Consider the following 11336-nt stretch of genomic DNA (forward strand, 5'->3'; position numbering starts at 1 on the left):
ACTGGGCTGAGCAGTCAGGAGACACACAAGTGGCCTTCTTGCAACAGCTATAGACCAGTCCTGATCTTTCATGGTACATTTGTCAGAACCTATGGTGTTTTGCATTGTAGCGGCATAAATGAATGCAGGCAGATTGTAAAGAATATATACAGCTTTAATGAAGAAATAGACTTACAGGACCAAGGATCCCAAGGAGCACAGGAAGCAGAAGGAGCATGCGGGCTCCAGCGTGCCTGATTTATAAGTAAACATTCACCCTAGGCAAGCCTGCCCCCTAAGCGGCTGGCTTAACCCTACATTGCATCTTCCTGTAACTCCAGCTCCAGGGAAGAGGACACCCTCCTCTGGCCTACACAGGCCCCTGCATGCATACATGTACAGACTCATGCACCATGTGTATTCCAGTGAACGTTATGTGTTCCAGTGTTTGCTATGCATTCCAATGACCGGTATGTGTTTCTGCCCCTCACCTGCTCTGAGCTGACTTCTGTACAAATTGTAATAAAACACATCCTTTTCTGTGGAGGGGACACACAAGTTGTAAATGGATAAACTGTGCTTTATTGCTAATATAAGGAGAGAAAGAGAGGAATGTCCTGGCCAGTATGGGCGACAAACTTCCTGTGACACCAGAAGAGCCCATCTCCCACTTGCTCCTGGAGAATGAAGATGTTCTTGGTCTCCACCAGAGTCTTCATGTCAAGGTTGTCCTTGATAGCAGGGGAATGCTTTTTTCTCAGTATTGCCCTCTGGTTCTTCCTAAGTTTAGCTCTCTTGTTGTTAAACCAGTCCTGAAATCCGAGGGAGAGAAGGGTTCGATTAACATATTTAGCAGCTGCTGCTCTCATTTGACCCTATGAATCTCTTTTGAACCCACAATGCAGTTTTTTAAGTGCTCACATGCTTTGTATGGCTCAAGCTACTAGCCATTTCATGGCCAATGACCTGCCTACAGTTTCATAGTTCCTGGTTTGTATATCACTACCAGAAAAGCAAAGAAAAATTCATTATGCACAATACCAAACCCTTTATTCTGCACACCCAATTAGAGTCATGTACCAAGTTCTATGTGCATAGGCTTACAGTTATTCTTTCAAAATTGTCCTTAGAAACAGTCCCCTGTATTCCGGGTGGTCATGAACTCCCTTTGTATTCAAGAACTGACTCCTCTGCCCTAGTGGGAACTCGGGGAAATATTTTTCCTGGATATGCGATATAATAATACCAGAAACTAAATTTAGAACCACCACTGTCTGAATCACCTTTTCAAAACCTTCTAAAGGAAACAAAGAAATTTACCCTCTTGGACTTTAAGTTCTCTTTCCACATTTGTCTCACATGATAGAAAAATTCTTTAGTTTATGAAAATATATTACATGGCTCAATTATCCCATTTCCCCTTTAGTTTGTCATTCATTCCTACTTTTACCAAGTGCACATGTTATGTTTTACAACCAAGATATTCCCGGCAGCCACCTGATCATTTCCAAGTCACCCTGAGTTTCAAAATGATACTCAACAGAAGACCCCTGTGAAGCACTCTTGTGTGTTACACAGAATCAAATGTTAATTATGCCACACACACACACATGCAAAATATTTATGTAACATAGATACTATATACACACACGTATATATACACATTTATACATACATGAGAGAGACAGACAGAGGTGTAGATGCTATATGTTTGATTTTGCTTTTATTTTAGGATCACAAGTGACTGCCCCTCACGGAGTAAACATTAGCTAAAGTTTTCCTTTTCCATTTTTCATTGCCAAGGTCTCATATTCCAGATCTTTTTCCCCAGCATAAGACACAAGGAAAAAATAAAGTAGTTTCATGTGCCTAGGGCAAAGTCATCCATGTCCGGAGGCAACTCTGAGATCAGCACACTGGTAAACTAAATACGCAGACTGACTGACCTTCACCTTCTGTTCATCCACATTCATGAGCTCTGCCAGTTCTCTTCTGTGAAGAGAAAAAAGAAAAATATTTAATATTCCATCCTAGACATGGAATTAACTATAATTAGTACATTCCATGTATATTTTAAAATTTAAGAACTTGCTCTCCATACTTATTCTTTTTATTTTATTTTTAAAACAATATCATTTTATATACAAATCCCAGTTCTGGCTTAGTTCTGTTGCAGCCTGCCTTCAGGAGGCCCTCTGCCTAGCCCAACCCAATCCCTTAGGGACTCGCCCTCCTGGTGCAGATGCAGAATAACTCTAGTTCTTCCCCCACTGCCCCTCTCAGCTCAGCTCCATCCCTTTGTGACTCCCCATTGAAGTGCAAAACAATTCTGCCAAGGACCCTCAGCCACCATACTTGCTGGGACACAGCTACCCACAGCAGCTACACTTGACTAGGACCAAAGGACCCACCCAACAAATACGACACCAGATGTCTACACTAAGAAACACCTCAAACATCATAGCTTTAGATGCCTAGATCCCAGCGCCAAACACAAACATGAATCAATACAACATGCTTCCTCAAGATGTCAGCAACTCTATTGTGATAGGCTATAAGAAAAGCGATTTAGCTGAAGCATAAGACAAGGACTCCAAGACACCAATTATTAATATGTTCAATTACCTTAAAGAAGATCCAAATAAATGTCTGAAAGACCACAAAAACTTGCCAAAAAAACGCAAGTAAAAACAATTCCGGACATGAAAGTTGAATTTAATAAAGGAATAGAATCACCAAAGAAAACCCAAGATGAAATAAAAAGAGAAGTGAAAAACTCAGGATGTCGAACAAAAACTTTATATGAAAGTCTCAACAACAGATTAAAAGACATGGAAGATAGAGTTTCACATCTTGAAGACAGGGTAGAAAAATGAATATCTTGGTCAAAGAAAGTGTTAAATATTAAAAATAAATATCCAGACATAATTAACCCAGGAAATCTGGGACAATATTTAAATACCATACCTATGAATAATCGGTATAGAGAAGGAGAAAAACACATGCCAAAAGCACAAAAAGTCTTTTCAATAAAATCATGAAGGAAAACTCACCCACTCTAAAGAAAGAGATGCTTATTAAGGTACAAGAAGCATACAGAACACCAAATAGACTGGAGCAGAAAAGAAAATACCTTTGCCACATAATTAAAATACTAAAGATATAGAACAAAGAAAGAATATTAAAAGCTTCAAGGGAAAAGGACCAAGTCACATGTAAAGATGGGCCCATTGGAGAGTCTGAATGCTGGAAGGGATTGGTTAGATGTTGTAGAAGCCCTAAGAGACCACAGATGTCAGATCAGACTACTAGATCCAGCAAAACTACTAACCACAATTAACAGAGAAAGAAAAATATTTCAAGAGAAAAACAAATTTGAGCAATTTCTGTCCACACATACAGCTCTGCAGAAGGCACTAGAAGGAAATTTCAAACTGAAGAGAGAAAGTTAACTGAATCCAAGAGGACACAAGGAATAAATAATCTCACGATAGTTAATCAAATGATGGAAAAATGCTACACCACAACAAAATAACAGAAATCAGTAAACACCGATCATTAAAAACTATCTAATTTAATGGTCTATACTCTTCCCCACACACACCAGAAAACACAGAATAACAGATTTGGTAAGAAAATGGGATCCATCTTTGTGCTGCATTCAAGAAACAGCTCACCACCAAGGACAGCAAGGACAGATGTTACCTTAGAGTAACAGGATGGGAAATGGCATTCCAAGCAAACAGAACCAAGATGCAACAGGTGTAGCTATTTTAATATCTGAGAGACTTCAAAACAAAACTAATCAGACAAGATAAGAAAGAACACTATATATCCATTAAAGAAAAAATCCACCAAGAGAAAAAAATTACTATTATAGACATACACCCAGATACACTGAACCTAATAGAATAAAACAGAGAGGTCAAGTTATGTTTCCAAAATCACATAGCAAGCTGAGAAGGAAATACAGCAGGCCTGTAAGAAACCCTGTCTCAAAGAAAGTAATAAATAACCTTGAACTCAATGACACAGGAAAAGACCTTCTGAACAGATAGATCACCAGTAGCACAGGCACTAAGACTAAAAGTTACTAAATGGGACCTCATGAAACTGAAAAGCTTCTGTATGCTTCTGGACAGCAAAAGACACCATCATCAGCATAACACTCCAGGGTAGGCCCCAAGTCCAGAGTAGTTGGCCAACACAAAAGATACTTTATGTTTTTTTTGTTTGTTTGTTTTTTTTTGTGTGTGTGTGTGTGTGTGTGAACCTTTTGTTTTCTTCTGTTACTTCTTGTCTTGTTTTCTTTTTTAAGTTTGTCTTCTTTGATTTGGGTTTTGGTTTTGTTGTTTTTTCTGTTTTTTTTCCTTTGTTTTTGAGAAAGAGAAAGTTCATGAAGTTGAATGAGTAAGGAGGATATGGGAGGAGTTGGGGGAGAGAGAGAATATGATTAAAATATATTGCATGAAAAATATTTTAATAAAAATGTAAATAATTGCTATCTCCGCTCACACCTCTATAAGCAGACTTTTCAGCAACCTTTAGAAGGAGCTTTATGTAGAAGTGGTTTGAAGGGAAGTGTGGGAGCAGTGGATCTAGGGGAGAGGGGTAGTCTGGGGAGGCTGAGAATAGTGGAGGGAAGGGAAACTGTAGAAGGGATGTAATGTATGAGAGAGAGAGAGAGTGGTGGTGGTGCACACCTTTAATCCCAGCACTCGGGAGGCAGAGGCAGGTGGATCTCAGTGAGTTTGAGACCAGCCTAGTCTACAGATAGAGTTCCAGGACAGACGGGGCTATTACACAGAGAAACCCTGACTCAAAAATATATATAAACAAAAGAAAAAAGAAAATTTGTACGTGTCTATATCTGCCACATACAAATTATACATATTTTGTGACGTCAGGAATTGAACCTACAATCCCAGATATGCTAGGCAAGGGGTCTACCACTGAGCTGTATGGTTTTATATTTATATTTGTATTTATGTGTTTTTCAGTCTTATTTTGAAACAGAGTTTCACTAAGCTGCGTCTGCTGACCTTGAGCATCCTCCTGAGCCCTGCTAAACCTGGAAGTGTCCCTCTTTCTGGATCTCCCTCCCGTGTGGCTGAGGTTATAGATCTGTGCCACTAGGTACAGATAACTATGCAAAGTGACTGCCTAATGGTATGTTTGTGAGGGCACACAAGTCTTCATTCTTCTGGATATTTGATCTCTGAAAAATTTTGCACACAAAAAGCAGGCCCCACACAGGCAATACAAATGAAATGATAAATGTGGATGTTTAGCAGATTTTAGTATGTCTGTGTATTGAAAGAGATAATTCTGGGAAGAAAACATTACATGCAATCAGACAGCATATTTGAACACCAATAACTCACCACAAAACACACCCTGACTTAGATAGGAGAAAAAGACCTTGCTAAAGACGTATTTGACCACGAGCATAGGTCACGGTATCCATAAACACAGGGAAATTCAGGCAGCAGTAGTGAAAAGCAGTTCAAACCACACCCAGAAGGTCCCCACACCTAGAAGGTGGCTACTAACAACACCCACAGAATAAAGCGTGGTGAGTCCCTGAAGACATTGGAAACATGATGCTCCCTCTGGGGAAATGTCAAACAGTACAGCACAAAGGAAGGGTGAGGTGGTTCCTCAAATAGTGAGCAGGGATGATCACATGACACAAGCCTGCTTCTGGGTGTGCACCCTGAGTGACTGAAATGGAGTTTTAAAAGTATTTGTCTGCTCCACTAGATCACACCAGTGCAGCACAAGCCACATGGGCCACAGGGAAAATCTGCCCAGATAGCTTTTCACATGGCTGTGCATAGGGGAGTTTGGGTATGACTGACCCCCGAGAAAGCAGAAATTTTGTCTGATGCTAACACACTAACAAGGCTCAAAGACATACTAATTGAGGCAGGTTAGTTCAGGAAGGACAAATTCTGCCTGATTTTCCTTATATGAGGTCCTTAGAGGAATCATATAGAGAGGACAAATAAACAGGAGAGTGGTAGTTGGGGACTAGGGGACATGGAAAGGGCACTTATTTAATGGGTTCAGGTTTTGCTGTGGCGTCATAGACAGACTCCCAGGGACCTATCCCCAAATCACTTGAGAAGACTTCAGTCTGCTGAGTTCTGACCTTCAGATTTGATTTAAGCAATGCCCTTTATGTTTCTATGTTTACTTTTGGACACTTTTTAAACAGAAAGGAACCAAAGGAGTGGTCAGTGAGCATTTTGGAGACCTGGTTTGCACCAGGATGCATGGAAAGTTCAACCTTGGTCACCCAAGAGGCATGCTCTTGAGGGACCAAGAGCTAGACCTGACCTGCAGACATACAGGGAAAGAGGCCTCAAACTAATAAGAGGGCAAACTTTCTGCTTCTCTCTCTCCCTCTTTACCTGAGCCAAAGGCCTAGTAGGCGTTTTCTCCTGCCGTTGGCTAATTTTCCAGCCTGCTACCCTATGTTCAAGGTCTGTCCTAAACATGGTTCAGTTTATGAGAGGACTAGTCAGCTGAAAACTTCCAGGTCTCCAAATGAAAACCATTTCGTTTTCAGATTCCCCTTTCTACTTTTTGGGGAGTCTCTCTCTCTTTCTCTTTCTCTTTCTCTTTCTCTTTCTCTTTCTCTTTCTCTTTCTCTCTCTCTCTCTCCCTCTCCCTCTCCCTCTCCCTCTCTCTCTCTCCCTCTCCCTCTCCCTCTCCTCTCCTCCTCTTCCTCCTCCTTCTTCTTCCTCTCTCTCTCTCTCTCTCTCTCTCTCTCTCTCATGCCTCAGTGTGTGTGTTTCCTACTTCACTTTTAGTACTTTTCGTAAGTACCATTGCCGCCTGCTGTGCCTGGGATCTTTCTGCCTTTGAATTCTTTAATGGATGAAGAAAACAGACTTTACTTAGGACTTCTAGACAACAACTCCCCCTAAACATCATCAAAGAGTCAGGTGAAGATTGTGGATTCAGAGCCAAGAATGGATAGGAAGTCAAGCCTGATGACACAAACCAGTAATCAATCACAACTTCAAGGACTGATTGGGCTACCAAGCCGGTTCAAGTCCAGCCTGTACAACTCAAACTCCGATTCAACAAAACTAAAAAGAGGCTGTGGTCCCCTACAGGCAACACAGCTCATGCAGGGAGCCTGAGACTCCTTTACAAAAAAGCCACATCTGTCTGCTGCATGGGTCACCCTCAAGTTTCGCGGCTTTCTTCCTCAGAGTGAGGCCAATGCCCTTAGCTCGCCAGAGGGCGCACTCCTGTGGCTTCCACCTAGGCTCCCGTGCGCTGAGGTTTGCTGAGGAGCTTGTACCTCAGTGGCAAAAAGCTATGCTTAGTATGAGTCCGTATTCTGAACCTCAAAAATATTAAAAACTTTTAACAAGAGTAAGGAGAGGCCAGGGGAGAGGAGAAGGAGCCCAAAGTCCTAAAGGACAGACCCAATACATACCGTCTGATGGCGTCTGGGTACTGAGTTTCTTCAAAGACTGCTCGCAGTTCCCACAGCTGTCCAGGCGTGAATATGTATGGTTTCTGGCGAATCTTGACTAATGGCTGTTCACTGGCTTCGACCATGTTCATGGCCATCTCCAGCTCTTCTTGCTCAATGTCTTGGCTGTTACTTATATCCCAGTTCTGGTAGCTGTGGTCGTCTACAGAGCTCTTCTGGCCCTCACAGAACAGATTATTCAGGGCCTCTATGACTCCCTGGTCAAAGCTGCCACTGTTTATCGTGTAGGCCACTGTTTTCTCAGGTTCAGTCATTATTTCTTCCTCATAGAAGTTCACCCGGTAAAAGTCATAGTCGAAGTAGAAGTACTTGCGGGCCATGATCTGAGCGCATCAGAAAGCGCCCCCTTGTGGGTTCTGAAATGGCTGTGCGCCTTGAAGCCCCCTGAGGAACTGTCTGGGATTTCCAGGCTAAAATTGTTACTCCAGACTGCTATCGCTGCTATTGGCTTTCAACTCACAACCCTGGGCGAGGCTCTAGTTTAGGCAAACAAGGGGTGGAGTGTGGGCACGAACTTGTGCATGGAATAATGACAGTTGCAATAAGTAGTGTTGGGGAAAAAATAAAAAAGTAGAAATAAATAAAAAAGACTGCTTGAAGGAGAACGCTAGTTTTCTGACTTGCTGGAGAAACAGACCAGCAGTTGGTCCTGAGCTGAGGAGTTTCTTTTAGAACTACGAGCTAATCTTGACGAAGCTTGAGAATGCATTTTAAGGTGATTTAGAGGTGGAGGAAGGATATGAATAAAAATAAGATAATTAAATAAACTATCATATTAGGACATAATTTTCACATTTTGATATGGCCCTAAATAAACCTTAATCTTTTTGTGCTACCTGTTATTTGAAGCATCGTTTTCATTGTTGGAAATTATGAAATCAAAATAATGATCAACTCTGAAAAATATTGGCTGATTTATTACATCCTGGAAAATCAAATTAGGCTATGATTTAATTATCTGTAAAAAGAACAAAAAAGCACATATGTGTAACTCTGAAGATTTATTTTTAATTTTAACAAATAGTATGATCATACATATGTATGTATGTACATGTTGCAGGGTAGCCACCAGAGACAATTGCTTGGACAGGAGTTTAAGTGTTTGCTACCCCAAACCCCAAACCCCAAACCTTCATCAGGGTGACATTTTAAACACAAAATCCATGTCTTGGGTTGACACATTTCAGTTAATAAGAGGAGTTAGCCAGAAGCAGAACTACAGGAGTCAAAAGGCAAGGTTAGTACATTTAGAGACTTTGCCAAAACTGTGGACTTTGACGGTTTAGGTCTTTGTTTTCATAGTGTCAGGTGTTGCCATCTGCATGCTGAGTTTTGCAACCTGAATGAGAGTCATCATGGAGTCTCAGGTCCTGCTAAGGTCTTGGGCCCCCTTATAGTTTTATATACAATCATTTCAAAATAAAAAAATTTCATGATTTATTATTAGTAAGTATTCGATTTGTATACAAGTGTTTCATGCCTGTCTACCTTTGATGACATAAAATTTTAGGTCCAAAATGGGTCACAGTTTAAAATGTTTAGTGTTCTATGCAGCCTTTCAGAAGTGAAAGTTCTAGGACTCTTTTATGGATCAGACTTATCACCTTCAGCAGGGGCTGGGTATCTAGAGTTGTCTGCATCTGTGTAAAGAGCCCCACAGTCGATAGATACACAGGGATTATGAGGGCTCATCACTGCCTACCACTCTTACTCCTGGCTGCAGGGTGACTTCAGTCAAATCTTGCTAAAGCAACCTGGATGATACTACCTCACTATCTATGATCTGGACAGTGTCCACTGGTGACTCTTCACTAGCATTCTTTCTTGTGTCCCTATCTGAGAGAAGTGCCTAACTTGGCCTGCAATGACAAGGCAGTCTGTAGAGTTGGTTACCAAACTCATAATCTGGGTTCTAGCATTACAAACCTTACTCTCACCATTTTTGTGTCTTTGTGCCTTGTGCCTTTTCTGTGCTTTTCTTCAGTCCACCCAGAGTGTTGGATAATGGCCATGGGCTTACTTTGAAATGTAATTTCAGGGAAGGAGGATTTACTCCTGACTCCTTGGCTAGATAGCTTTTCTGAAGTCTTCAGAGGCATTTCCATTCTCTGGGACCCCTGCGATAGATGTTAACCTGACTGGATTGATAATTACCTAGGAATCACACCCCTGGGAGGCTGTGAGGGTTTTCTATAGAGAATTACCCCTTGATATGGGTAACATGTTCCAACTGGAAATCAAGATATAATGAGGTCAAAGGAAAAGCATTCACTTCCTTTTTTCTGGGCAAGTCTATCAATTCTGCTCTGGCCTTGTCTGATAGACCATAGATTCTTCAGTCTTCGAAAGCATACGCAACACAAGGCTTTCCAGAGACCTTTTAGATTTTCAGATTAGTGATGTGGGTTTTCCCTCTGTATGCTGTGATAACCATTAATGAATAAAGAAACTGCTTGGAACCTATATCAGGACAGAACTTAGCTAGGTGGGGAAAACTAAGCTGAATGATGGGAGAAAGAAGGGCTGGGAGAGAAGCCATGGAACCTCCACCAGAGACAGACTCTGGGAATTTTACCCAGTAAGCCACAGCGTCATAGCGATGCACAGATTACTAGAAATGGGTTAAATTAATAAATAAGAGCCAATAAGAAGCTAGAGCTAATGGGACAAGCAGTGATTTAAACTGTTTCTGTGTGATTATTTTGGGGCTAAGTGGCTGGGAATCAACAAGGGGCCTCCTGCTACAGATTAGAATTGCTGAGGGGTCCAGTTTCTTGGATTGAGAAGCTGCTGAGTTTTCTGCCACTCCAGTGTAAAGGTAGCCTTTTTGGATTACTCCACTTCTGCTCTGTAAGTCAATTTAGGAAGTTTTCTTTAGATCTGATCTGCTACTAGAGAAATAGTTGCTAATTACAAATTTCTCTACCAGGCTTGATGGTGTCAGGAGCTGAGTACCTAATTTGGGTATACTTAAATTAGCAAAATTTCTCTCCAGATAGTATGGAGATGAGTGATTTCTCATTGAAAAAAAAATGCTTAATGAAATACAGAAGACAAAGCACTCCATACTGTAGATTCACCACTGGGAGAGACAGAGGATTTAAGGATTGTATATACAACACGTTTGAACATGTCTGAAAAAGTATTCCTAAGGTATATAAAGATGTTGGGTAGTTGTTTCTGGCAGATCTAGATAAAGTAACAAAGAAAAGAAAAAATGTAGAGAGATGCCTTTTCTTAGGTCCAAATTCACATACACAATCTAATTCTATAAACAACCTCCATTCAGAAACCAGACCTAAAACTGTCCAAAAAAAGCAAAGAAAATAAAAAAGAAAGCCTTTATTGTGAGACTGGCTGACTTACAATGTTATATAAATAAATTTCAGACTTGAAGGGGACAGGGAGTTGGCATCAGGACTATGATTGTAAACAGACGGGAATCTGTACAGTGGGGTAGAGATATAAGGGAGGACCCCAATGAGACCTAAGACACTGATGAAACCTAGGATACTGAGCTGCTTGATTTCTCAAGATTTTATTTTATGCATGGAAAAAGTTTTTCTTCATTTTCTGGGTTCTTCCCCCTTACCTGTACTCTGACAGTTCTATTCTCCTCACCTCTGGTGGAGGGGAATTCATCTTGTAGAGTCAATAGATATGGCCCTGCACTCCGGAAGGAGTTTTTCACCAATACAAGGCTGACGACCCTCATGGCCAAATGTCACCACCCAGTTTTGCCTTCAGATATATAACTATACTGATACCTCAGGAGACCCATACAGGGGAGTTGTAGCCTTAAAGAAATTCTTGGATTTTCTTAGGCATATGAGCAGAAGTC

The 11336-nt window shown here is 41.1% G+C and overlaps 1 protein-coding gene across 1 annotated transcript; it reads right to left on the reverse strand.

The window, feature by feature from the left end:
* Positions 1-566: 566 nt before the first annotated feature.
* Positions 567-7815, reverse strand: LOC121439815 (rhox homeobox family member 1-like). Its single transcript, XM_041640437.1, has 3 exons — positions 7436-7815; positions 1926-1971; positions 567-791 (listed from the first exon to the last, which is right to left on the reverse strand). The coding sequence occupies exons 1-3, from the start codon at positions 7813-7815 to the stop codon at positions 567-569; spliced, it is 651 nt and encodes a 216-aa protein (XP_041496371.1).
* Positions 7816-11336: the final 3521 nt, after the last annotated feature.

The sequence above is a fragment of the Microtus oregoni genome, unplaced genomic scaffold (assembly GCF_018167655.1).
Source record: "Microtus oregoni isolate MIOR12 unplaced genomic scaffold, Mior012 000063F_ref0000156, whole genome shotgun sequence".
NCBI classification, from domain to species: domain Eukaryota; kingdom Metazoa; phylum Chordata; class Mammalia; order Rodentia; family Cricetidae; genus Microtus; species Microtus oregoni.

What these genes read in the sequence shown, in the direction of transcription:
- LOC121439815 (XM_041640437.1), bottom strand. Translation starts at nt 7,815, where the DNA reads ATGGCCCGCAAGTACTTCTACTTCGACTATGACTTTTACCGGGTGAAC. An exon ending in TACCCAGACGCCATCAGACG is followed by an intron (nt 1,972 to 7,435) that starts GTATGTATTGGG and finishes TTCTCTTCACAG; the next exon opens with AAGAGAACTGGCAGAGCTCA. An exon ending in TGGATGAACAGAAGGTGAAG is followed by an intron (nt 792 to 1,925) that starts GTCAGTCAGTCT and finishes CTCGGATTTCAG; the next exon opens with GACTGGTTTAACAACAAGAG.